This window comes from Babjeviella inositovora (assembly GCF_001661335.1).
Source record: "Babjeviella inositovora NRRL Y-12698 unplaced genomic scaffold BABINscaffold_1, whole genome shotgun sequence".
Lineage (NCBI taxonomy): Eukaryota > Fungi > Ascomycota > Pichiomycetes > Serinales > Babjeviella > Babjeviella inositovora.
The window spans coordinates 1,229,107-1,254,530 of NW_017566838.1; the positions used below are offsets into that span (position 1 = coordinate 1,229,107).

Sequence of the window (25,424 nt, forward strand, 5' to 3'; positions counted from 1 at the left end):
ATGAGGCACCGAAGAAAGCTATATAAGGAAGTAGTTTTCCAGATCTAAGAATGATCTTGGTTTTAATATTATCTTTATTTTTGTGGAAGATCACGATAAGTAACTTGTGAATCAATGACTGATTACAACCCCCCGACTGGAATACCAACAGGCGCTGGAACCCTGACAGAAACAATTACAGGTTGTATAGTGTAGTGGTTATCACTGTTGGTTCTGATCCAATAAACCCCGGTTCGAATCCGGGTACGACCTTTTTTTTGCGTCTAATTTTTCATCTCCTGCACGCTCCAAAATCATTCACGCGACGCGTCGAATTTAAACTCCACCGGCTCTGCACCACTTTTGCCAGAGATCTGCTCCCCCCTATACCTGCTACTACAATGTCGAAAGCCCTCAAGCTAGAGCTCCCATGGGTAGAAAAGTACCGCCCCAAGGTGTTGAAAGATGTGGTCGGAAATGCCGAGACGGTGGAACGGCTCCAGTTGATTGCGCAAGACGGAAACATGCCACACTTGATCATTTCCGGGTTGCCGGGCATTGGTAAGACAACCTCCATTCACTGTCTCGCGCATGAGTTGCTCGGCGAGTCTTACGGTGATGCGGTGCTCGAGTTGAACGCGTCGGACGACCGTGGGATCGAGGTGGTGCGGAACAAAATCAAACAGTTTGCACAGAAAAAAGTGCAGTTGGCGCCGGGGAAACACAAGATTGTCATTTTGGACGAGGCCGACTCGATGACCGCGGGTGCGCAGCAGGCGTTGAGACGAACCATGGAGATCTACTCCAACACCACGCGGTTTGCCTTTGCGTGCAACCAGTCGAACAAAATTATCGAGCCGTTGCAGTCGCGTTGCGCAATTTTGCGCTACACACGCTTGCTGGACGAACAGGTGTTGGACCGCTTGTTGCTGGTGATCAAGGCGGAGGGTGTGGAGTATGCGAATGATGGGTTAGAGGCGTTGATTTTCACCGCCGAGGGTGACATGCGACAGGCGATCAACAATTTGCAAAGCACTGTCGCGGGATTCACATTCGTCTCTGGCGAAAACGTCTTCAGGGTCGTAGACTCGCCACATCCGCTTGTGGTCAGAAAGATGGTCTTGTCGGCCTCTGCCGGGCAAATCGACGACGCGATTGACTACTTGAACACCTTATGGGCTAAGGGCTACTCTGCTGTGGATATTGCCTCCACGTCGTTCAAGGTGACGAAAAACATGGTCGAAATCAAGGAGGGCCGGCGGTTAGAGTTGATCCGCGAGATTGGCTTCACCCACATGCATGTTCTTGAGGGGGTCTCCAGTTACTTGCAGTTATCTGGGATGTTGGCTCGCATCGCCGACATGGCGTAGTGGGTAAAATTAAACGAAGCATTGAAAATATAGATGTAGTCGTAGAAACTGAGAGAACAGGTTTGCTAGTTGTAAATGTACGGGTTTAAGGAAACTACCCCTATGTTCAATCAGTGTCAAATATTACACTATGGGTGAAGTCTGCGGTGGCTACAAGAGCCTATCTCTGGAATCTTCCATAGTTGAACATGGCCTGGTAAAGTTAGATATCACGTTACAGGTGGATGCCTATCGATCTACATTTTGGTGATTAAAAATCAGAGTTAATTGAACCGCTATACTTGCGCAGCTGTATTCGAACCAGCATTGTTCAGAGACCAGCTACTGATAGCACCAGCCACCATCAAGCTAACCCGTATCACTCTCCATCCGCCTTTTCGCCAATAAACATACTATCTCATGTGCCTTCTATGCATACTTAAAGAAGCACTGTATTCTGTAAGTCTCTAGTGGAAAGGATCCGGCGTTACAGCCATACTATCCCATGGCAAAACAAAGCCGCTAAAACTGCAAGACCAGCGGCCGGTAAATTGCCTGTTATTTCTTTATGTTTTCCTTTCGGGGACAACGCTGCCCCTTTATATCCCAGATAGTTGTACATGCTCGCACCGCAACCTAAATCTTTGCTTTTTTCATCCCTGGCATCCGGCCCTCACCCTTCCGCTTCTTGGTCTTCCTTTCTGACTTTTTGGGCTTCAAAGAATGCGTCAAGTTCGCGGCTGATAACTCCGCCATTCGCTCCTCCAACTTCACCTCTTCCTCCTGTGAAGGAAACACGGCGATAACGTCACGTGGCTGGATGCTTTCGTTGCAAACTGGACACAACTTTCTATCGAGCTCTTTGATCACCTTCGCCTGGCACATACATCCACACGGAACAAAATAAGCAAACTCGTTGCCCACGCTCCCGGGCTGGAACTCCTTATTCATGATTGGGCAGACGATCCGGGTCTTTTCCTCATTCCAGACGGCGTTTATATCCACCACGTCTTTTAACGAAGTCAAGTGAGTGTACTTTTCGGTTCTTGTCCCTTGCATTTTATCAAGCACGAGCTGGAGCACTGCGTCTTTGTTGTAAAAGGTGCCTAAGTAATCCCCCACAATTGGACTCGCTAAGACCTCCAGTGAGAGAGGACACATGTATGTGTCATTGGATGAGAGTTCCACAAGTTGGCTGGAAGAATGTTTGTACTCTTTGATTGCTTCCTTCTGGTTGTTCTTCTTGACAATCGTGCCACCGTCAGCCTGGAAGGTTAGTAATCCGCACTAGAGAGCACGCCATATGGAGGAGCTAAAATCAGGATACCTACTCCCATATTCGATGGTTCTTTGATATACTGTGTCTCGACAATAGGTTATAGTGAGATTTCTACAGATACCCAGTCTAGAGAAAATCGCATGAAAGCATTAGGTCACGTGCACACCCATCGAAGTGCCGCCCATCACATCTGCCATGTGACAAGAGCCGGTTCTTCAAACCGCCGTAAATGGCGCCCATCGATCTTTCGTACGTGGGATATACCTAATACTTGAATCTAAAATATGTTATAGGTTTGCAAACTACTGCTAGTGCCCACATACTTCGTAGAGAAACCCACCTGTGCGGTTTCCTTCACCATTGGCGGCGTAACCACCTCCTGTCCGTCACAAAGTCTCAACTCACTGGTAGCCCCTGCTGGTCTTCTCGACGAGTCGTAATCTTTAGGTGGAAGGGTACAGCATGAACCTCCACGTTGCTCGGTTAAGCCATATTCATTGGCGAGCCTAGCTTCCAATGCGGCGTTAAAAGACGTCTGCACCTATGGTAAAAAAATCAGTGTAGAGCCTGAGAGTTTATTATCCCCGGATAGCCCTAAACAACTATCCAGTGGCTTCCAGTCCCATGCACCTCACACCCGAAGTGTGGTCCCCACAACATCCCGGATGTTGCCTATGCACTGCCCCTCAGTCGTGTCTTGCACAGTCTCTAGCCGCCAGATCGATAGCCCCGGGGGGGCTTTGACTGATTTTGCTTTTATGTAGCCCCATCCGTACGGTTGATCTATCTCACACAGCTTGCTAATCTGCAACCCATTGTTCATCGCTCGATGCCACCGCCTCCTCCTCCTCCTCCTCCACCACCAATGGGTGGCTCCACGCCCAACCCGCCACCCTCCGTCAATGCTCTTCTTGGCGACATCCACAAAGGCTTCAAGTTGAAGAAGACAGAAACCAAGGATCGAAGTGCTCCAGCAATAGCTGGAAGAGTTACTGATCTGCCTGGAACTTCCATGGCAGCTCCGCCAATTTTATCCTCCGGCGCCCCTTCGCACTCTAGCCCACAAGCGCCCGTGAGCGGCGCCCCGCCAGTTCCGCAACTAGGCGACATTTTTGCCGGTGGTATGCCCAAGTTAAGAAGCGCCAGTGGAGCCAAACCTCCACCATCAGCTTCAAATCCCTCTGTGCCCTCTAGGCCCCACCGGAGGGTCCCCTCATATGACGCACAAGCCGTTGCTCCTCCCGTTCCCTTCGGCTCAGCGCCGCCAGTGCCAGGGTCTTCAGCTCCCAAGCCTCCAGGGTATACCCCCGTTCCGAGCTTTCCAAGCCCTCCTGTTGGGACAGCCCCTCCGATTCCTAGGATTTCAGCCCCGGTTGTTCTGGCTCCGCCAATACCCCCTGCAAGCTCGACCCCAAGTATCCCCACAAGACCGAAAAAGAATCTCGTGCCGCCTAGACCAAAGAAACCTGAGCACGTTAGGTCACCTTCGGGGTCGTCTTTGGGGGTTACCAGCCCTCCTCCAATGCCCGTATCGCCGCCTCCCCCTTCGTTCTCTGCCCCTCCACCGCCACCAGTTCCTAGTGCCAGTGCTCCTGCTCCTCCAAAACTTCCATCTCTGGAAGCCCCTCCTCCTCCTAAACTTCCGTCAATAGGTGCTCCCCCACCGCTCCCTGTATCAGGGGTTCCTCCGCCACCGCCATTGCCCTCTGGAGGGTTACCGTTCTTGGGAGAAATCAACAAGAAGAGAGACGACAAAAACGTGATTGGGGGGACTAGCAAAGCGAGCTCCAGTGCTCCTGCCCCTCCCTCTGACAGTTTGCCATTCCTAGCTCTGATCAATAAGAGAGACGAGGCTAATGCGATGTCGGCTCCCAAGATCCCTTCTCCTCCTCCTCCTCCTCCTCCTAGTGGGTTGCCATTCTTAGACGCCATCAACAACAAAAGAGATGATAAGCATGTTTTTGGCGGCCAAGGTGCTCCAAAAATTCCGCTGGCCCCCGCCCCTCCAACCTCTGTGAGCCCTCCCGCGCCCCCATTACCCTCTGGAGGGTTGCCCTTCCTTGCTGCCATCAATAACAAACGTGATGATAGTAATGTGATTGATGGGGCAAAGGCTCCCGGTCACTCTGCTCCAAAGGTGTCGTCTGCGCCACCTCCACCACCAGTACTAGCTTCCCCTCCTTCTATGGAAGCACCACCTGTTCCACCACCTCCATCAGGGGGCTTACCGTTCTTGGCAGGGATTCAAAGTAGGAGGGATGACTCCAATGTGTTTGATGGCTCATCCACCCCTCCATCGGGAAGTGATTCAAATCCTGTCCCCCGCCCTTCTCCGAGTATTCCAAAGGCCCCAGCGGCATCTGCGCCACAACTTCCGACATCATTTGCGCCTCCGGTTCCACAGGTTTCCGCACCAAAACAGCCGCCCGCCCTTCCACCTTCTTCGATAATCGCTGGTCCTCCGGCTTCATCTCGAAGAGCCCCACCCCCACAATCTGCACCCCCACCAGCGTTGCCCCAATCTGCTCCTCCTCAAGAAACGATCCCGCCGCCATCCTTACCTCTTCTGTCGGCGCCAGCTCCCCCGCAAGCATCCACAAAGCTGCGTATGTTTGGAAACTCGGCTCAGACTACCGCTCCAGCCACTGGTATCACACCTGCTGCCTCTAGCTTGAGAAAAATCGATACTTCGTCGTACACTATCACCGGCTCCCAAGTTGCCCCTGGTGCTACCGCCACGGAAAGGTTTGTGATTGACGACGCTCGATACAAATATGTGAATAAAAACAACTTGCCAAAACCGAGACGCTTCGAGGGCAAGGAGAAGTTGTACCCGAGTGGTAGAGGTAGCAGTGTTCCGTTGAAGCTCGAGGCTTTTCAATGAAGTATGAGCGGTTTCCGGTGAGCAGAAGGATTATTGAAACAGGGTGTCATAGTTATACGAATTTATGGTTAGCGTTAGCAACTCACTATATAACACATGCTAGGGCTGACTGGTTGTATTTATATTTCTCCTGCTTAATCTTAACGTAATTCAATTATATAAGTATGTTAATTTTTTATGCAAAGCAAGCATTATATATGTAGGTAAAATATGTATTATATGTTTGTAAAATATGTATTATATATATTTAAAATAGACATAGTATATATTGATTGAACCAACAGATTTTATACGTTTGCTACCGAACTACCTTCATCTCCAGGGACCCCAATTACATTATTCTGCGCAGCTTCACGCCAAACCTATCCTGCATTTTGAAAAATAAAATTTTTGCCCAAACTCCGATAAGTTGAAAACACCTATCTCCAACCGATTGTGTCGAAAGTACCACCCCTACCGCCTTATCTTCCGTGTGGCAATTCACACAACTTCAAAACGTTTTCCAAATTGCAAGGGCGCCGCTTGCTCCATACAGCCATGAACACTCGCATTTTACCCGTAGACACGTCCTCCATCACATTCGGCTCCTCCGACGAGCCTATCATCAGCGATGCGGTCACCAGAAAAAACCTACTAGCCGCAGCGGCTATTCTCCATGACACCACTGACGTTGTTGGGTTCCCTACTGAAACCGTATACGGTTTGGGGGGCTCTGCTCTCAGCGACGAATCGGTCAGATCTATCTACCGTGCCAAGAACCGACCAGCAGACAACCCGTTAATCGTACACGTCTCCTCCTTATCTCAGTTGAAGCGCAAGATTCTTCCTGAAGACTATGAGATTCCCGAGATCTATACTCCGTTGCTTGCAAAGTTCTGGCCAGGGCCCTTGACCATCTTGCTTCCCGTCTTCCCCAGCTCCCCTCTCTCACTGCTTGTCACTGCCAACCAGCCTACCTTTGCGGTTCGCATTCCGGCCCATCCCGTCGCCCGGGCGTTAATCGCGTTGAGCGATACCCCGATCGCTGCTCCCTCTGCTAATGCCTCCACCAGGCCGAGCCCTACCCTCGCCAGCCACGTGTATGCGGACCTTCAGGGTAGGATCCCGATGATTTTAGACGGTGGTGCGTGTGACGTCGGAGTGGAATCAACCGTTGTAGATGGTTTGGTGAGCCCGCCGATGTTGTTGAGACCGGGTGGGATTTCCGTCGAGGACATCCGAAAATTCGGTGGCCTGGCTTGGGAGAATGTCGTGCTAGCCAAGAAAACCGCGGGGAAAATGGAAGCCGTGAGAACTCCCGGTATGAAGTACAGACACTATTCACCCAAGGCCAAGGTGGTGTTGTTTGTGAACTCTGGAACTGGTGCCAGAGTGGAGGAATACATTATCAAGAATGGGTTGCAGAACAAGAAGTGCGCGTTGTTGAAATCTCGGTTCTTTGAGAGCTCCCCGTTGATCCAGGTGGAGAGAGACATGGGCACGACTGGCGCTGACATCTCGCGCAACTTGTTTGCCATGTTGAGAGAGGTGGACGAGATGGGAGTGGATGTCATCTTTGTTGAGGGCATCGACGAGTCGAATGAGGGATTGGCGGTGATGAATCGGTTGAGCAAGGCTGCAGGCGAGATTGTCGATGGTGGATTGTAACGAAAAGGCTGTAACGGTATCTGTATATAGATTGCAGACATGTAATGACTTAATTTCTCGTAGATAGAATCAAAGAGGGCAGAAACTGGCATGAGCAGAACCGTAGGCTGATGAATAGTCTAAGAAGCGCCACGTAAATAATACGAGAGACGGGTCATGATCATCACTAAATTGTCAGATTTTTGTGAAGGATGCTTGCCTATGGTTTATGTACACTTTGATGCATCTGGTCTGACGCCTCTACCGCATTCATTACAAGATTAGTGTAAAATACATATGAAAGACCGTTTCTATATTATATGGCACAAATGGGACACTGCCCTGTCGGGTGGCACTTCACTACCACCCCATCACTATACGCCTCAAAGGAAGTGCAAGCATCAGTGGGTGGAATCACCGATATAGACCCACATCAGAGCTTGGTAGCCTAGACGTTATAACTGTAGCGAGAAGAAATCCCATTGCTCTTTGACAAGAACTTTCTAATCTCATCCCCGATAAACACCGTACTGGTAATACACAACAAGAAGAGCAAGTCGCCTGCACTTAACGCCTCGGTCTGGAAGATACGCTGGAAAAACGGCACGTAAATCGCGCACAACTGGCCGATTAAAGACCCGGCAACCGCAAAGTTGAACATCGAGTTAGTCATGCCCATGGAGAAGATAGATTTAGTGTTGTGACGGCACGCCAAGGCATTGAACATGTCAAACATCACAAAGCAGGTGAAGGTCATAGTAGTGTCCCTGGCGGTGATCTCGTCCTTCATCTCGCGCATGTACACAAACATAGTCCCGGTGATGATAGTTGCGGCAGACTGCAACAAGCGCTTGATAACGGCAGTGGTCAAGATCTTGTCGTTGCGCGATCTTGGAGGCTTGTTCATGACCTCAGGATCCACCGGCTCCACCCCAAGAGACTGGGCTGGTGGACCGTCCATGAGGATGTTGATCCACAAGATCTGCATGGCGTTAAGCGGGTTTGGAAGCTTGAGTAAGGTCGACAACGCAATCAAAGACAAGGCAGCGATGGAGGTAGAGAGCTGGAAGGTTAAAAAGTTCTGAATGTTGTAGAAAATACCCTTGCCCTCTTCGATTGCATTCAAAATGGTGGAGAAATCATCGTCGGTAAGCACCATGTCTGAGGCTTCCTTGGCAACATCCGTCCCCATTTTACCCATCGAAATACCAATGTCCGCGAGCTTCAAAGCTGGAGCATCATTGACACCATCACCGGTCATCGCCACGATGTCACCACGACGCTGCAAGGCTCTGACAATTGCCACCTTGTGCTCTGGGGTGGTTCGGGCAAACACGGACACATTGCTGATGGCAGCAGCCAATGCTTCTTCAGACATGCTGTCCAACTTGTCACCGGTCATCACTGATACACGAGGATCGTTGATCGGCATCCCGATCTGCTTGGCAACGTTGACAGCGGTGGTCTGGGAGTCACCGGTGATCATGATCACGTGGACACCGCCTCTCATCAAACGAGCAATGGCTTTGCGGACAGACGGCCTAGGAGGGTCGTTCATGCCTACCAAACCAGCAAACACCATGTCGGACGGCTCGGTGGTGAAGGTACCAGCACATTTGGCCAACGCAATCACTCTCAAGCCCTTGGAAGCCAAGGTTTCGGCCATGTCGTTGATCTGGGCCCTGGTCTTTTCGTCTAACGGCTTTGGCTTGCCAGCCTTGTCGTAGTAGCTCACACACTTTTCCAAGATTTTTTCAATCGCACCCTTGGTAAAGGTCTCGCACTTGCTCTTGTCACCGCTGTGCGCACAGACAGCCATGTACTTTCTAAGGGAGGAGAATGGCAACTCGTTCACCCTCTCTCTGGTGCCTCTCATGTCCTCCACGCAGAAGTGAGGCAAGCACTCGACCAAAGCGATATCGGTAGGGTTACCCACGTATCTCTCAGTCTCCGGCGAGTACCTCGCGTTATTACAGATACTGCTGACTTCGAGGAGGGTGGTAATGTCCCGGGTCAACGGCTGTGAGAGGGCCTTGTGTACATCCAACGGGACGTCCTTCATGTCCACAGACCAGACCTGGGTCACGGTCATGTGATTTTGGGTCAAGGTACCGGTCTTATCCGAGCAAATCACGTTGACAGACCCTAAAGTCTCCACGCTAGGCAAACGTCTCACAATCGCCTTGTGGCGAGCCATTCTGAGGACTCCAAGCGCAAGCGTGACGGTGACAATGATCGGCAACCCCTCGGGGATGGCGGCCACAGCGAGGGAAACCGAAATCTGGAACATGTCCAACCACGAACGGCCCTGGATGACACCAATGAGGCAGATGATACCGATGACAACAAACGAAAAGAGCGACAACTGCTCACCGAGCTTGTCCATGGTGTTCTGCAACGGCGTCTTGGGCTTTTCGATTTCAGACATCATCGCAAACACAGTCCCAAACTCAGTCAGGGAGCCGGTGGCAACCACAATACCGCTGCCATGGCCGTCACGGACCAAGGTGCCCATGAAGGCAATCGATTCACGGCCAGTGACCGGCACAACCTCGGAGGAGCGAATAGCGTCGATGTTCTTGAACACCGGGTTGTTTTCACCGGTCAAGTTACTTTCGTCAATGGACAAATGGACTGCTTCGGTGACACGGATGTCGGCCGGGACTCTGTCTCCCACGGAAAAGTGCACAAGATCGCCGGGGACCAAGGTGGAGGCAAGAACGGTTTGCGTGGAGCCGTTTCTGGTCAAGTGGGCTTCGGCTGGGATCAACTGGTTCAAGGCTTCCAAGGACTTTTCTGAACGGTACTCCTGCACGAAACCAACCGAAACCACAATGAAGATGGCAAGCGTGATGGAAACCGCGTCGTCAGTGTTGCCCATCCAGAAGGATACGGCGGCAGAACCGATTAACAAGAGGATGAGCTTGTCTTCGTAGAATGTCTTGACAAACTTGATCGCAATGTGTTCGTCCTCTTCCTCGGTGAGCTCGTTGGTGCCGTGGATGTTGCGGCGGTAGGCAATATCTTGGTTGTCAGAGAGGCCCTTGAGGGAATCGGTCTGGAGCTCTCTGACGGTGTCTTCGACGGAGGAGGAGCAGTACTTGAGCGACGGGGTGCTCGAGCGGGAGGGAACCTCACGGGTTAGGTTGACCAAAAAGGGGTTTTCGGCCATGACTAAGGGTTTTTTAAAAAAAGGCGGAAGCTCTAACCAGAGTTGGTGACGGATTCAGGCTATTTGGGTGAGACGTGAATCTATGGCGGGTACAGCGGGTGCAAGAAATTAGGAAGGGTTTCTAGTGCAAAGAGGCCGAGATGTGACAAGAAATAGCCAGAAAAGGTATCACTTGCTGATGACTTAGCAGGTTTACGTGGTGGCCGTGTAAATGTACTTTTTTCATCCGGCGTCTAGCCGAGAGCGGCAGAATTGTAATTGCCAGCGCACAACGCGGCAACGGAAAATGTTCCGTGGCGGTGTGCGGCGCAGGGACTTACGTTGGATAGGAAGCTGTTTTTTTTTGTTTTTTTTTTACAGAATATTCGGATAGGTACTATATTATGCAAAAGAGAGGTGGTTTAAATTTTGATTATCCTTTTGACTACTTAATAGATTGGCTGTACGAAAGGTATGAATTGAATGAATTATTTTAGTGGAGTATATACTCTCAGAAAAGTAATGTGTGGCGTGGCTGGTGAGGCATGTTTAAGCAGATGAGGCCCAGTGGTGCAGGAGTACGCGTGGACGACGTCTGGTTATGAATGGCAAGAATAGGATATAGATCTATAAATGGGCTGAAGAATACATTGTAGAATGAATGAATTTCAGTGTTAAAAAAAAAGGGGGGGGGGGGGGGGTAATTGACAATCACAACAAGCTCTGAAGACAAATTAACATAGATTTAGGAAGTAACGCGTCTGCATTTACTCCTGGTTAGCCACCATTATAGCATAAATCCCCGGCACCCCTGATTCTTTTATGGTGAAACAAACGTCAATTATGATCCATAACGGAAATCTTTTATTTATCTAGTCTAGCCATATGCACAGGGTTTCGACAGATCTAATATGATATGATTTTAAAATACAAGATATACAATGTCACAACTTACATCGGCTCGACGTTGTAGCGCATGCGAATCCCCATGGCGGCCAACTCGGAGTCCAAGTACTTCAAGACGAACGGAATGGCGACGGTGGTGCAGTTACTTCCACCGACAAACTTGTTACCCTGACCGTCCTCCCAGACATCGGCACTGTCGGTCTTCTCGGCTGGATCAAGCTTGCCGGAACATCTTCTGCATCTGACCGAGGCACTCGCACCAATTCGCGGCACAGAGGTTTGGGTGGTCAACAAAGAGCCACACGAGCGACAGACAGAGGTCTGGGTGTAATCGGAGCAGTTCAACAAACGGTCCTGCAACAAGAACGCGGTACCGTGTCCGATTAACGCGTCTCTCTCCATCTCACCCACACGAATACCACCGTTTCTCTTTCTCCCCTTGACTGGCTGCATGGTTAACGAGTTTACGGGCCCGGTCGAACGGACCTGGAACTTATCATTGACCATGTGTCTCAATCTTTGATAGTAGACCACACCGATGTAAATATCGGCCCTCAACTCCTCACCAGTGGCACCGGAATACATTGGCTCGTTCCCATGGTAATTGTACCCGGACTTTCTCAACTGCTCGCCAAAGAAGTCTGCCGGGGTATCGTCTTCGCTGAACTTCCACGGCGTGGAGTCCTGAGAGATCCCGTGCAATGACCCGGCCTTACCAGCAAGCGACTCTACGAACATACCGATGGTCATACGCGATGGGAAAGCGTGGGGGTTGATGATGACGTCCGGCTGAATCCCGGTTTCAGAGAACGGCATGTCCACGGTCGGCCACTTTCTGGAGCAAACACCCTTCTGCCCGTGACGGGATGAGAATTTGTCACCGATCTGCGTCTTTCTGGTGATTCTGTACTTGATGCTGATGGTCTGAAACTCCTGGTCGCCATTATCGTCCCCGAGAAGCTTGACCGACTCGATGTAGCCCGGCTCGGAAGAGTGGTAGGTCTTAACCTTCGTCTTCCCGAGTGTGTCGTCATAGTAGGCGCAGATTGGATCACCCTCGTGCACCTGGACACCGATCAATGGCAACCCGTCGGAGTCGAGCTTCTCACTCCACTCCTCCGGCCACTCATCCGGCCCGAACCCGAAGTGCTGCGTGATTGGATCACCTCTTCTCTTGCTCTGCGACAAGTCCACCTTCTCGACCTTGTAGACGGTACCGTACCCGAACCCACGCTCATCCGCCGACTTGTTGATGATCATTGCATCATCCATATCGTAGCCGGTGTAGGAAATGACCGCAACCACGGCATTCATACCGTTGGGGAAGTTATCCATTCCGTAGTTGTCGTACAAGTTGGCTTTGACGATTGGCGTTTGGCCAGTTTGCAAGCGGTACAACTTGTTGTCCGATCTGTGAACCAACCCCACACCAGGGGTCCCCATGGTCTGCTTACCCATCTGGCACTGGTACATGTTTCTTGGTGACTGGTTAAAGTCAGAAAATGGTGTAAGGTTGGCCAAGATCGACAAGATGTTGGTTGGTGAGTACTCAACGTGGGTGTGGATATTGGAGCCGATCTCCTCCGGAGTGACCGCCACATTCATGTATACCTGTTCAAACGGCCCGAGGATATCCTGCTTGCCGAGCGGAAGGTACTTGGTCGGTCTCATCATTCTGGCGCACCCACCGAAGAGATATAACCCTGGATACTGACCCTTGGAGGACGGCGGCACGTACCCCACCTCCAAATCAAGCGGTAAGCCGTGCTGTCCGTCCACCTTGAAGAATCTCAAGGTGTCGGCGACAATCTTACCCTGCTCGTGGGTACACCAACCGATAATCTTACCATCCAACTGTACACAACACTGGTCGGGGCCGGCTGCAAAGGTGTGGGCTGGCGCAACACCCAAGGCAGAGAGCACCTTTGGCACCATCGAGACGTCAGACGCTTCGGTCGCAATCTTGCACTTGTGCGACAAATGGTTCAACAAACCACACGGCGAACCATCAGGGGTGTGGACCGGGCAGAGGAACCCCCAGGACTCGGGTAACAACTTTCTGACGGTGGTGGTTTTCATTTCCGTAAAGAAAGACCCTCTGTGGACCATCCGGAAGTGTGAGATGAAACGGTGGAAGTTAATTTTCTCCGCCACAACGGTGTACCCGGACACCTGCTGCAAATCCAACCCGGACTGCGAGACCAAGTTACCGGTGGAGAGGAAGTACTGCAACTTCTGGCCGATGTTCTCGTTAATGCGCATAAAGACCCTCGACATGTATTTGCGGTCGCTGAAGTTGATGGCAACCCCACGGGAAATGTCGGATTGGATCTGGAGACGGATGTTCTGGAGGTACTCCTCCATTTTCTCCTTGATGATCATCCCGTAGAGGAAACCACCGAGAAGAACCTCCTGATGTTGGGTAGCATCAGGATTGTCAGGACAGCAGTCACCGGCCACTAACGTGTACAACTTTCTGACCATGAACAAAAGCATGCGGAACTTGTCCGCATTGGAGTCGAGGTGCACGAGCACGATTCGCTTCAAGACCTCCTTACCGACATTAATGTCGGAAACGTCCGGCGTGGCGTTAAAGACCACGCGGAACTTGTCACCGAGATAGGCCAATGTCTCCTGTTTCGAGTGCAATGCGTATTTCTTGTACGTTCTCAACAACAACTCGAGACGGTCAGTAAGAAACGAGTTGGAGGAGTCGGCACCGACAACCCCGTCGAAAATCTCGCGATCGTTCGTCTCGACCAATGCCTTGAGCACCATCATCACCGGCACGAGGTACTCACTCTTTCTCCACGAGAAACGGAACGTCACGTTACCGTCGTTGAGGTAGTGCAACACGTTCGTCTGCGACGTTTGATCCGGCCTGACAGATCTGATCTGCACACCGAACTTTGTGTAGGTCGCACCTCTGTTGCCGAAGGACGGACGGATGAGCGCCATCACGTGGTTACGTCTCTGGACGATCAACATTCTGATTAGCTTTTCGATACCGTTGACGATGAAGTACCCACCCATCTCGTCTGACTCCTCCTTGCAGTCTACGAGCTCCTCCGGAGACAGCTTCTCCAAGTGGCATCTGTTCGACTTCAACATGATCGGCACCTGCCCGGCCTCTCTGTTCTCAGAAACCTCAGCACCGTCGTTGACAGACCACGCCAATTTCAACACCAAACGTGATCTATAGGTACTCATTCTCTCTCTGCATTCAGAAGGGTACGTGCGTTTGTTGAGCGAGACCTTGTCGGACATTGGCACCGCCGGCTTGGTTAACTGCACAGACTCCACACGGATGCTCAACTTATTTCCCAACCGTTCGGGGTCATTACTGTCAAAGATTGTCTTGCTGCCAATGTCCTGGCACGCAAGGTTGAGCAACCCACCGTCCGGGCCCTCAGTCAAGGCGTTGAACGACCCGACATGTGGCGCCACAGCGTCAGCGAGGAACGGGAAGGCAGACTTGTCCTTCGGTGGGTTCTGGAAACGGGCCTCACGCTCAAGCGTTCTGAATTGGGCCCCCATTTTATGTTCAGATCTGGTATCAGTGTGTGAAGAGGGAGGGCAGGGGTAACAAAAAGTGCATCTTTTCAAGAAAAAATTTTAGGCCCAAAAGAAAAATGAAAAATTTATGATGCAGGATAATAGGGTAACCCCCGAAGAGCTTCAGTCTCTTTGCTCTTCGGGGGTTACCCCTAGGGAGTCGAGAGAGAACTTAACAGCACTTTAAGTCTTAGCTTCCGAGTTACTTGAATCTAGAGGAAGGCTAGAAGGTGAGTTGATACTAGTGTGGGCTGATACCAGCGTTAGCTGCTATGGTTTCCGTGCAGGTTCGTTTCTATAGCCTCGGCTAAGGAGCACGTCGTACAATTGATCTGTTTCGAGAACTTAACAGTAAGGGAGAAAATCAAAATGGTGGAAATATATTAGCAGTATCATTTTTAGCCTATTCCATCTTGGTATCGATTCAACCTTGTTGAGCCGACGATACATCATTAATCGTTTCCCCCAGCTGTGTGCAGGTTTGATTAAGGTCTGGAACACGAATGGTGGACACAGTTCCTTCGGAATGGCTTCCAGTACTGGTCATTAGAAGTATGCTAAACTTGGCTTATTTACCAGTGATAAACCACCACGAAACTACGATTTTGTCATATTGTGGATCCAAAAGTGACCATTTAGATCACCACGTGAATGCACTTGAACTAGCACGTCTGTGCGTACCTTGCAACTGCGTATCATAAATCATTACTTATACATTCAGGGTTTCGTCACGGAACCAAAAACATAAACAGGATAGGCCATCAAAGCCGGTTAGGTCATATATCCGACCAATCAAGTTTCCAAGCTCAGACCTATGCGTCTGGCTGTTCACGGGAGATTCGAAAGCCGGATAGCGGTATTGACAGGCGTTTAGAATCAGAAGCAAAATAAGCATATCTCGGGGTACCCTTTCGCTCACCCCTGTCTTAATACTCTTCGTCGCTCATATCCAAATGCTGGGTATACGGTAAACAGTCGATTAACGTTTCCGGAGTCTCGCCGAGAATGATAAAGTCGCTATTGGCGGCCACTGCATCCTTCGCAGATTTTTCTAACGGCTCTAAGATGGTTCCCTGGAACCTGGTCTCCGCACCGAGCTTGCCGTGCTGCTTCATCATGAGGTACGCAAACCAGTCAACATGGTCGGAAAACTCCTCTTCTGGGGCGGCCGGAGTTTTGGCCATCTGCATGGAGCTAAGGTCCAATGAATGGAAGGAGGAACCAGGCGTCATGGCTGAACTGTCCTGGAGATGACTGCTACTGGGGATTACAAACGAGGAGACGGGTCTCAAAGGGTTATTTGGGTTCTCCCGCACGGTGGTGCTCGGTAGCCCAAGCGTGGTATTCTTTGCCAGCGCAATCATTTCCTTTGTGGGTCTACTGAGGGTCCGCGCCTGCTCGGGACAGTCACCCGTAGACCAGTCAAGGAACAACTTCATCCCGTCGTTGTAGTTGTTTGAGTCCAAATCGATACTCGTCTCTCGCTTGTAGACGTGGTCGAACGGATCGAGAAGCGTGACGGGTTTTATCAAGCCGATGTTGACAAATGCCTGCGCAATGTCCTGGACCTGGAGGTCTTGGCCGCGACCGCTGAGTTCCAGGAGCTTGAGGGCCTCTTTCAAGAGAAGCGATAGATGGCGGGTGTAAAGATCTGTCACCAAGTTGAGTGTGGACGGCGCACATCGGTCGAAGCCCGCGTTCTTCAACATCTGTGCCACGCTGATGCGTAGGAGGTGGAAGTAGAAATGTGACTCGCTGGTGGACATGCGGGGCAATACAACGGTACTGGGATTAAGGTGCCAGTGATGACGAAGCCAGTTGGTTAGCCTCCTAGTATTGGGGGACTCGGGTGTGAGGTCTGTGGGTAAGGGTACAATTTCTCTTCAAAATAAGAGAGGCACCGTGAGGATTGCAAGCCTGGCGATGGTATTCTTGTGGAAACTAGGGTGAGCGAATGTGGCGGGTCTGAATAATGAAACCGTGTTTGTTTGGAGACTTGCTATATGCTTAAAGAAAAAGTATTGGGTCAATATGATATCGCGTCTGGAAGCAATGGGTTGGGGTTCAAACATCATTGTATTTTGAACTGCCTTTGCCTTTTACGCGCCAACTTTTTCGGTGTCTGGCAAAAAAAAAGTCGTGTACAACCCAGTAGAACCAACACGTCTCACAATCTAGACACGATTGTATTTCACGCCGACGGCTAATTCCGATCTTGGTTGGTTTGGACCCCCAACCCATTGCTCCCATGTCCTTGAATACCTCTCTCTACACTGTCAAGGCGGTTGTCATACTAGACAACGAGGCCAAAAGACTCTATGCCAAGTACTTTAAACCCCCACACAGCGCCGAGGATGCCACCGCATCGCCGTTCCAGACCCTCAAGTCGCAACAGAGCTTCGAGACGGCGTTATTCAAGAAAACACACAAGATCAACTCCGACATCATATTGTTTGACAACCACATTGTGCTCTACAAGGAGTTTGCGGACGTGGTTATATATTTGGTGGGTGACTTGAACGAGAACGAGGTTCTTTTGATGAGTTGCTTCAGCGGGCTTGTGGAGGCCTTCAACATCTTGTTGAAGAACGCATTAGACAAAAAGTCCATCACCGAGAACTACGATATGGTTGTGTTGGCGATCGACGAGACTATCGACGATGGCATCATCTTGGAAACAGATTCAGCCGTCATCGCCTCCAGAGTCACTGGCCCACCATCGGCCGATGCCATTAATTTGGCCAAGATTGACTTGAGTGAGAAGGGCTTGTTTTCTGCCTTTAACTTTGCCAGGGCCAAGATCGGCGAGAGATTGCAACAATTGTAGTTTTTTTCTTGTAATCTTTCCTTGTAATTGTTTCATGTCATTGTTTCATGTCATTGTTTTTAATATACAGCTACGTCTATCTAGCGTAAAAGTGGTAAAATCAGAACCGCCTGTTTTGCCTCACAATAAATAGCGATCGATGCGGATTTCAGCAACTCGAAATGGATCGTAGCTGAAGCCTGAGGTTCTCATTCTGCTCGCTTTTACAACTAGTTTTTGCATAGTTACATCCGCTTTTGACCGCTATGTCTATGCAAAATCAATAGCTTTGCCTTCGAGAATCTGCTCGTACCCGGCTGCAAATACGACATGAAACGCAGCCTGTCACCACTCTACATTGAGCACGAGTATTATTGTGTAGTATCAATCCTTCCGCATCTATCAATTGTAAATTCTGACTTGGTGTCGTCCAAATAATCCGGGTTCACTGGGTCTTACGGCAGCATCTCCTTACACTATCTATTATCACTAGAGTCTATTGCAACAACCATGGCCTTTCGTTCCAGAACTTGTCATTAATGATATCCGTGTGATGCACCACTACCTTGGCCTTCTTGCGCTTCTTCTCTTCACGCTGCTTCTGGCGCTCGCTCAACTCCATTTTCATCATTCCCCCTTCAATAGCATCCACCACACTATACTCGCGGCAGATCGTGGTGCCCTTTTTGTACGCCTCAGGCTCGTTGTTGTAGTTGAGTTGGAACTGGGAGAACAAAATTTCGTGTTTATCGCTCGCCAACGTCCCAATCAACCGGTTTTCTGCCTCCTTCGTTGTCATCCCCCCATGTAATACCAAGTACCAGAATGTGGTGTTGTACAAGTTGTTGATGTGGCAGTCCACCTGTCTCCAACGGAAGTAGTCGCGGACGATTTCTGCGTTGGGGTACACCACGCACCGGGCATCAAATGTGGGTAACCGCTCGACCGTCAACGGCTTTTCTGGGATCACTTCTCGCCAGTAGAACTGGTACAATGCGGAAAACGTGCTGGCAAAAGTTGAGGTCAACTTTGACTCGCGGCGCTCAAAAAGCTCACAATTACGTCTCAACAAGAACGAGTACTCGTCAGAATCCCCGTAGCACACGCTAATGTCGGGGAACTGGCGCATCATCTGCTCCGCTGCCTGGTTCATGACCTGTAAGGCGGCGGCATCATTTGGTTTCGCAAACTCGTAGTGTGCGCTGAACTTGTGAAACCCGCGGCCATCCACGCGGATCAAAATGTAGCAAGACGGAAGGAGGTGATTCTCTCGCTCAAAGTTTTTGACGTATTCATATCTGTTGGTTAGGATAAATTGGTAGACAGAGTCTGAGAAAAGAAAACGTACTTTGAGTTTGCCATGCTATTAGATGCTAGATTAGAATATTCGTGGAATAGCCGTTGAATGGCTGCAAAAAGTGACCTTACTGAAGTATATGCTGGAGAGAAAATATTGTGCATACAAAAATGTGCATGCAGCTACGGGGCACGTAACCTATAGGCGATGAGGTCGGAAGATTTTGCTGGTAACACTCTCTGGCTAGAATAACTGTGGGGTTAATTTGGGGATCCAATAACCAAAATCCAATTGGTGCAAATTCCGGTGTGAAAGGCTTGCTTTCTGGTCAAGATCAGCCAAATGTCTCTGGATGTTTATAACATTGAACGCATAGCACACGCCATGTGAAGCTAAAAAAATGTCATGACAATCGAAGTTGGTCGTCAAAGGGACTAATTCAAAGCTTACCCGATGGTACAGTGGCATTGTCAGTCATCCCAAAGGCTAGCCCGGCCATATCCACACTATTTAACGAGAAATAAACCGGCGACTGGAAAGTACTCGTAGCCAGATCGAACAAATTTACCCTAGCGGTAACCGTACATTATAGTAAAACAGGGGATAATCTGAGAGAATAAATTAAACGTTGAAAAAGAGGCTCAATGCAGTAGATGCCACTGTGTGCCATTCCGAGTCAAGGGTTTGAGATATATATTAGTGGAATGGAGAAGAGAAAAAAAACACATGATAGGACTCCATCATGAGGAATGTATTGTGTTTAAACTGGCGTCTGACCGACCTTTCTCACCTTGAAGAATCTGATACCGCTGCCCTCTCCGTCCTGCTGGGGCTGTTCCTGGTTGAGGTTGTTCTGGGCGGCGTAAGGGTCTTCAAAGGCCTGGGTCGCAGAGGCCTCGGAGGAGACTTCGCGACGCAATTGGGTGTCGGTGGGAGCAGTATACTTGTCAAGGTCAGAAGACTTGTACTCCTCCTCGTGGTTGGCTTCGTGCACGCTCTCAGCGTGCTCTTTGAAGCCTCTGTAGCAGGCTGCACCGGTGGAGGAGAAGAAAACAATGGCAATACAGACAGAAGCCGCCCAAGTCAACCCCAACATGGTAGGTCCGATGTGAGAGTAGTTGCCGGCGTTCTTGAAAGTCTTCTTGGCCATGGCGATGGCAGCGGTCTGCAAAACGGTAGCGGTCAAAGTGGTCAAGAGGCCGAGGAAGGTAAAAATGGAAGTGGCAAAGTTTAAACGGTGGGAGCACCAGGAAAAGATGGAGGTGAACACAGAGACAAAGGCAAAGGCCCAGCCAACAAAGTAGAGTGGGAACGCGGTTCTGGTCAAATAGTAGTAAGTATCACGGTTCTTGACAAAGTCGGACGGGATGTTGGCAGAGGTAGGAAAGTTGTCAAGCGGGGAGAGTGGGTAATCTGGCGTCGTGTTACAGTTAATGGACGCACCATCTCTCGCTTCTGGCTGGCAGAGACCCCAAAAGGTCCAACGGGAGAGTTCTGGAGCGCCATCGATAGTGGAAGTGTCTGCTTGGAGCCAATAAAACTTGTCGAATGGCGCGTGGGTAACAACACCGGAAAGGACGATCAAGGCGATGAGAAGGTTGGCACTGTTGATGTTAGTATACAGCTACCCGGGCGCTGGCTGTGAGAAGCCTGCGTTGTCATATACATACCCTAATAAGAAGAAGGTATTGAGACCTCCGATGGCTAACTTCATGTTTGCGTGGTTTAACAAGTGATATTTAAAGAGGAGATTGGAAAATAACAAAGAGAATGATATAGCAATTGAGCAATAACCAGCGGTGTTGTTTTTCCAATGTCAATGTGAGATGTAAGGAACAGGGAGCGATGCGAGGTGAGGCGTACGAAATTTTCGAATGCAAGCCGGTACGCCGCAGGACTAAGAACGATCTAGCACAGATTTGGACAAGGATTGTATGGGATATTCCGTGACTGAGTCCCAAGCTCTGCAGTCGGCCTGTGCAAAGTGAAATTCCCCTAAGCTAAGCGGAAGGAAGCTTAGTGGGACGATTACTTCGGGAGCAGTCTGCGTCATAAATATACTTGCATTCATACCCCTTTAGGTAAATGTTGGTTTAAATATCCTATTGGTAAAGGTTTATTCCTGTTTTATAAAAAGGGATACCCTGGTACTAGGAGTGTTCATCCTTAATGGAGAGACTTCTTGCATGCATTCTTGACCATCTAGCGGGAGCATTAGGAGAAACGTAAATAACAAGATGCAAGCGTTGCAGATACACAGCCGTACTCGCCGCATAATGGTTCTTTTTAGGGAAAATGTAAATAAAAAATAACGTACAGCCCTGCGGGCTTCATTGCGTGCAGGCCATCCGGACGATTGCTCTACAACCCAAAAGGGGAGTCATGCGTTGGGACGACAGTGTTGCCAATATGCCCGCAGTATTTCCCAGTCGAGCAGCATCTGCCCCCGAAACAGCGAATGCGAGAATTTCGAGCTGTGCACGTGGTTTGGCGGCCTCCCAGGTTGCGTGTAGACCACGACGGCAATGCAATATCGGATAAAGATAACGATATAATTGTCCGGAGAGGGTCGTCTATGGCTGTATGAGTGGTTATGGTTGTGGTTTTAGTGTGGGCAAAATTAGGTTTGTATGATTTCAGTATATCTCGGAATCTGCAGAGGCATAGTACACAGTGAGTCGTGGTCAAGCAGTGAAGAATGCTAATCGTCGTAAACTTTTTTGGGAGCTGGGGCTTGGTCTATAAATCCATAAAGCGTTTAGGCCTTGGTGTGAAAATTACTAGTCCCGTACACAAGTCTACAAATAACTATGCTAGGTATCGGGTTGTAATCCCAAATCTTTACTTTAGTCTTGGGTGAAATCCCTCAACTATTCTTGGTCCTGCTTCGGTGGTTCTTCGGGTAGTAGCGGTAACCTGTTTTTATTAACGATTATGACCCTATTCTAAGTCTATTGTAGGGCAACACAGCTGAAGATCCGATTTTTCATTCCGCACTTATCGCATTGTGTATACATCAAACAGCTGGATCTAGATCCCGATTTCGAACTGGACACTTTCTCCGTGCACCACTTATGCCCAGCAAGCACCTTTAACCGCGCCAGGGCAGCGGACCAAGGGTGACCCGGGTCAGGCATCTGCCCTGTGGCAATTCTCACCACAAAGTAGAATTTGATCAAATTCATCGGGTAGGAGGTGGCTAGGATATCCCCTTCCTCGGTTGTTGGGGCATTAGTGGCCACTATCTCATCTTGGTGATGCAATAACTGTTTGAGCAACATACTAGCAGCACCGGCACGGTATCTTGGAAGGGTGAGAGAAACCATGGCCACCCCTTGGAATCTACTCTCGTTTGTAGCTTGCTGAACCCTGAACTGAGCTACGCCGGGGACGGTGAAATACTGTGAGGTCACAAAAACATCCAAAAAGTCTCTGATGCTCCCCAACAACCGCTCATTGATCGGCAGCAAGGAAGAAACGACAATCTGGAGTTTTCTTTCCTCAGCATCGTATACGAATGGGGAGAGATGGAGGTTTTGGATAAGTTTGATCAAAGCAGATTGTTTCCGGGGGGTTGTCTGGTTATGGTAAGACACGTTTTTGGTCACGCCATCAAAACTTGTCACACGGAATTTGCTCACACCAGGTCCGATGGTCTTCTGTTCTGCTTGGAGGCGGCTGACCACCTGGGTTAAGTACTTTCGGATACACTGGAGGAGCACTGATACTTCGAGTTTGCTTGCGGGAAAGTAAGCCCGGTCTTCAAATAGGATGTCGTAGGGGAGATACGTGGGGGACGATTCAAACTCACATTCTCTCTCATACACTCCAATCAAATCCCGTGGAACGCTCCGTAAGTTGTGGTTCTGTCTTCTTTGGTAGTACGCTTGAGCCCTGTGCACCTGATTTATGTCTCTGATCAGGTTAGTTTCAGAGGGGGGAGACCAGAGAGGGAGGGTAGCAGAGGAAGGGAGACAGAGGGTAGCCGAAGGCGTCTGGTAACAGGAACTAGATAAAAGACTTTTCTTACCCTCGTGCTCAGACTCGGAAGATAAAGGGGGAGGGGAGGTCTTTTGGCTGAGCGGAGTAATCGTAGGTTCGTTGTCGTTTTGGGAAAGGGAGCTGTGGGTGCTGTAGTTAACCAAGAAATGGGTACTGAGAGTGCTGTCATCGTTCATTGATGAGGGGCTACTTTTAGTCTTGGGGGGATTATAAGCACTGTCTTCAGGTACATCATTATCCGCGCCAGTGCCGAGGAACACATCCCCGTAGGTCTTGGGTGTACTTTCCACTTTTTCAAAGCTCTTTTCAGTGACATTTAACCGGCGTGCCGGCCGGTCGACTTCACCGAACCCCTCCTTGTCGAATGACATCCCTGGAGTGAGCAGTTCTTCGACAGTGAGTAGCACGTGGCTGGTTGCAGTTGAGGTTCTCCTTTCGTTGGGAATACTTTTGGCCCTCTCCGCTGGTACCAGCACCCCAATAGACCCCTTTGAAGTTGTAACCGAATCCGCAGCTATGTCTTCCGTGTTCGCCCGAGAAACAACACCCCAAGGCTGAGCCTTCAGCCCCGCCTGTTGGTATGTCGGCGGCGGCTTTTTCCTAGAGTTATTGTCTTGTGGGGAAAGCTCCGGTAAAATCTCCTGTGTAGCTGTGGCTATGAGATACTCTTGAAGTTGGGATGCAGCCCTGGCATCGGCTTCTAACGTCAAACTGGAACTAAATACGGTTGAAATGGGTGAAAAAGGACGAGGGTGGGTATACACAATTCCCTGTCGAGCAAGGGCCGTGGTTGTGCTCACGCTGCTCGTCATGCTCAATGTGGGGGTGGCCGTTTCCGGATACTTTGCATATGAGTCTTCGGTGACTCCGGTGTTTTGTTTCAGCACATGTGGCTCCACAATCACCTCTATAGAGGTGTCGGATGGGTCACTGTCACAGAGGGATTGGGTTTCCAGCTCGTATTTGTCCGCAGTGGCGGTAGCCCTATCTTTGGCAAACGCCATTTTGGGGGTCATTACCGATAGCAGATAGCTTACTCTCTCCATATTAGCGACGCTATCCCGCTTCTGTTTGCGGTCCAAGGACGAAGGGCTGTGGAGATTCATGGTAACGGCAATCGCACAGATATCAAGGGCCAAACGAGGAGAAATAGATACAAGCGAGGCTTGAGTTTTTTTGGGGGGTACAAGAACATTCTCTTTTCCGAAGGGATACTGGCAGTATGTATAGGTTATTTGCAGTGCTGTACCTCATGTTAACTCCTATGCATCATGCTCTTGGCCCATAGGACCGTATGCATGCGCTTCCGAAGCGTGAAGTTTAACGTCTCCGTGGCTCCAGTTACAGTGGTTAAAGATCTCCCAACCCTCGCGTAACTATGCATGCATGCATCGTACAGCCGACGGGCGTTCTACTAATTGACAGTCTGTGTCGATTGATACATGAATGAGCACGGCCAGGGTCACTTAAAGACCAAAAGGAGGATTTTATCCCTAATCATGTGGCCGGTATTACCAGGGTTTGGTTTTGCTGTTTGTGAATAGCAGATTTCATGCAGGCTTCTATACTCCTGGACGTCTTTTCTCTGCATCTAGAGCGGACGACCGATGAAGATAGACGGTACGATTCGAGGGTGGCACCATTCTATATGATATCACAGGGTAATGGGGATATATATGAAGAAATATACGGCTCGTTGAATACAGTCTGTGATTTTCGATCTATATTTAAGGCGAATCTCCTTGTGGGGCAGTAAACCAGCGGCAAACACAACCCGACTAACGGGTTGTGTACTCTAAAAGTAACGGAAGTGAGGATTCATAAACTCGTGAGTATAGTGTGGGTTCTGATTTTGGCCAAGCATAACCGCATCATATATGTACATTCACTTTTAAGTGGGTTTCTTGGTAAGAACCCCATTACACTTCCAAGGAAAGGTACTCCGAGCCAGGGACAAATACTCTGTCCACCCACCATTTCCCGTGGCCTGATAATCCCCAAAGTCTACACATATAGGGATATACGAAATATCTCTGAAAATTAAAAGGCTGGAGGTTAGAATATGAATGCAATGCATGATCTAGACGAGTCACCCCGGTTGTTATAACCCCAGCTATTGCATGTACTGTGAACACATCGTTCGAGTCTAAACCTGACCACGCTGGTATTGTATTATTGCGTAAAAGGCAGACACACGTAGATCATGTGTTTGCCCAGTGGAACACGAAAATCGGAATTAAATTAGGATAGAATTAAATCACATGGTCTTCAGAAAGAATTCAAACGCAAAAAGGCTTACGCCAGTCCTGCTTCATAGATTTTAAATACAAGATAGGAATACAACTGAAACTGCGAGTCTTGAAAATGCTACTCTCGGTACCAATAGTCCCTATCATTATTTAGTAAACAGTTGCTCTCCTGGGAGCTTTTTCCAAGATCCCTGGGCCAGATCTGAAACCTGGCAAACTCGTTTGGGACGGCACATATCATCCATCACAAAATACATCTTCAAAATACTCCTTCAGGGTACACTTTCAAAATACTCCTTCAGAATACACCTTCAGCATATCTTCAGTTAGTGTATTTTTAT

At 49.6% G+C, this 25,424-nt stretch overlaps 12 protein-coding genes and 1 non-coding gene across 13 annotated transcripts; 6 read left to right on the forward strand and 7 right to left on the reverse strand.

Moving 5' to 3' along the window:
• Positions 1-180: 180 nt before the first annotated feature.
• Positions 181-252, forward strand: BABINDRAFT_t18. The gene has a single exon. It is a non-coding gene; the product is annotated as a tRNA-Gln (tRNA).
• An 83-nt stretch (positions 253-335) lies between these two features.
• Positions 336-1,377, forward strand: RFC4 (replication factor C subunit 4). Its single transcript, XM_019127540.1, has one exon. The coding sequence runs from the start codon at positions 381-383 to the stop codon at positions 1,347-1,349; it is 969 nt and encodes a 322-aa protein (XP_018988031.1). The 5' UTR covers positions 336-380; the 3' UTR covers positions 1,350-1,377.
• A 587-nt stretch (positions 1,378-1,964) lies between these two features.
• Positions 1,965-2,665, reverse strand: BABINDRAFT_164454 (uncharacterized protein; the record flags this gene model as incomplete). Its single annotated transcript, XM_019130256.1, has 2 exons — positions 1,965-2,594; positions 2,660-2,665. The coding sequence occupies 2 exons, from the start codon at positions 2,663-2,665 to the stop codon at positions 1,965-1,967; spliced, it is 636 nt and encodes a 211-aa protein (XP_018988032.1).
• Positions 2,666-3,292: 627 nt separating this feature from the next.
• On the forward strand, positions 3,293-5,681 carry VRP1 (Vrp1p). Its single transcript, XM_019127541.1, has one exon. The coding sequence runs from the start codon at positions 3,437-3,439 to the stop codon at positions 5,489-5,491; it is 2,055 nt and encodes a 684-aa protein (XP_018988033.1). The 5' UTR covers positions 3,293-3,436; the 3' UTR covers positions 5,492-5,681.
• A 202-nt stretch (positions 5,682-5,883) lies between these two features.
• On the forward strand, positions 5,884-7,265 carry BABINDRAFT_159231 (threonylcarbamoyladenylate synthase). Its single transcript, XM_019127542.1, has one exon. The coding sequence runs from the start codon at positions 6,029-6,031 to the stop codon at positions 7,136-7,138; it is 1,110 nt and encodes a 369-aa protein (XP_018988034.1). The 5' UTR covers positions 5,884-6,028; the 3' UTR covers positions 7,139-7,265.
• Positions 7,266-7,420: 155 nt separating this feature from the next.
• Positions 7,421-10,484, reverse strand: PMR1 (Ca(2+)/Mn(2+)-transporting P-type ATPase). The gene has a single exon (XM_019127543.1). The coding sequence runs from the start codon at positions 10,287-10,289 to the stop codon at positions 7,566-7,568; it is 2,724 nt and encodes a 907-aa protein (XP_018988035.1). The 5' UTR covers positions 10,290-10,484; the 3' UTR covers positions 7,421-7,565.
• Positions 10,485-11,198: 714 nt separating this feature from the next.
• RPA135 (DNA-directed RNA polymerase I core subunit) lies at positions 11,199-14,748 on the reverse strand. Its single transcript, XM_019127544.1, has one exon. It carries the CDS (start codon positions 14,709-14,711, stop codon positions 11,220-11,222), a length of 3,492 nt encoding a protein of 1,163 aa, XP_018988036.1. The 5' UTR covers positions 14,712-14,748; the 3' UTR covers positions 11,199-11,219.
• A 538-nt stretch (positions 14,749-15,286) lies between these two features.
• BABINDRAFT_159234 (uncharacterized protein) lies at positions 15,287-16,788 on the reverse strand. Its single transcript, XM_019127545.1, has one exon. It carries the CDS (start codon positions 16,493-16,495, stop codon positions 15,656-15,658), a length of 840 nt encoding a protein of 279 aa, XP_018988037.1. The 5' UTR covers positions 16,496-16,788; the 3' UTR covers positions 15,287-15,655.
• Positions 16,789-16,963: 175 nt separating this feature from the next.
• On the forward strand, positions 16,964-17,661 carry BABINDRAFT_159235 (coatomer subunit zeta). The gene has a single exon (XM_019127546.1). The coding sequence runs from the start codon at positions 16,978-16,980 to the stop codon at positions 17,554-17,556; it is 579 nt and encodes a 192-aa protein (XP_018988038.1). The 5' UTR covers positions 16,964-16,977; the 3' UTR covers positions 17,557-17,661.
• Positions 17,662-17,826: 165 nt separating this feature from the next.
• THG1 (tRNA guanylyltransferase) lies at positions 17,827-18,935 on the reverse strand. Its single transcript, XM_019126837.1, has 2 exons — positions 18,884-18,935; positions 17,827-18,833 (listed from the first exon to the last, which is right to left on the reverse strand). Exons 1-2 carry the CDS (start codon positions 18,895-18,897, stop codon positions 18,032-18,034), a joined length of 816 nt encoding a protein of 271 aa, XP_018988039.1. The 5' UTR covers positions 18,898-18,935; the 3' UTR covers positions 17,827-18,031.
• A 657-nt stretch (positions 18,936-19,592) lies between these two features.
• On the reverse strand, positions 19,593-20,546 carry SUR7 (Sur7p; the record flags this gene model as incomplete). Its single annotated transcript, XM_019130697.1, has 2 exons — positions 19,593-20,436; positions 20,503-20,546. The coding sequence occupies 2 exons, from the start codon at positions 20,544-20,546 to the stop codon at positions 19,593-19,595; spliced, it is 888 nt and encodes a 295-aa protein (XP_018988040.1).
• Positions 20,547-21,437: 891 nt separating this feature from the next.
• On the forward strand, positions 21,438-21,737 carry BABINDRAFT_75403 (uncharacterized protein). Its single transcript, XM_019132642.1, has one exon. It carries the CDS (start codon positions 21,531-21,533, stop codon positions 21,690-21,692), a length of 162 nt encoding a protein of 53 aa, XP_018988041.1. The 5' UTR covers positions 21,438-21,530; the 3' UTR covers positions 21,693-21,737.
• On the reverse strand, positions 21,738-24,087 carry BABINDRAFT_159239 (uncharacterized protein). Its single transcript, XM_019127547.1, has one exon. It carries the CDS (start codon positions 23,938-23,940, stop codon positions 21,784-21,786), a length of 2,157 nt encoding a protein of 718 aa, XP_018988042.1. The 5' UTR covers positions 23,941-24,087; the 3' UTR covers positions 21,738-21,783.
• Between the last annotated feature and the right edge of the window lie 1,337 nt (positions 24,088-25,424).

Coding starts and splice junctions, on each gene's coding strand:
- BABINDRAFT_159235 (XM_019127546.1), top strand. CDS start 16,978: ATGTCCTTGAATACCTCTCTCTACACTGTCAAGGCGGTTGTCATACTA.
- BABINDRAFT_75403 (XM_019132642.1), top strand. CDS start 21,531: ATGCTAATCGTCGTAAACTTTTTTGGGAGCTGGGGCTTGGTCTATAAA.
- BABINDRAFT_159231 (XM_019127542.1), top strand. CDS start 6,029: ATGAACACTCGCATTTTACCCGTAGACACGTCCTCCATCACATTCGGC.
- BABINDRAFT_159239 (XM_019127547.1), bottom strand. CDS start 23,940: ATGAATCTCCACAGCCCTTCGTCCTTGGACCGCAAACAGAAGCGGGAT.
- PMR1 (XM_019127543.1), bottom strand. CDS start 10,289: ATGGCCGAAAACCCCTTTTTGGTCAACCTAACCCGTGAGGTTCCCTCC.
- VRP1 (XM_019127541.1), top strand. CDS start 3,437: ATGCCACCGCCTCCTCCTCCTCCTCCTCCACCACCAATGGGTGGCTCC.
- RFC4 (XM_019127540.1), top strand. CDS start 381: ATGTCGAAAGCCCTCAAGCTAGAGCTCCCATGGGTAGAAAAGTACCGC.
- BABINDRAFT_159234 (XM_019127545.1), bottom strand. CDS start 16,495: ATGTCCACCAGCGAGTCACATTTCTACTTCCACCTCCTACGCATCAGC.
- RPA135 (XM_019127544.1), bottom strand. CDS start 14,711: ATGGGGGCCCAATTCAGAACGCTTGAGCGTGAGGCCCGTTTCCAGAAC.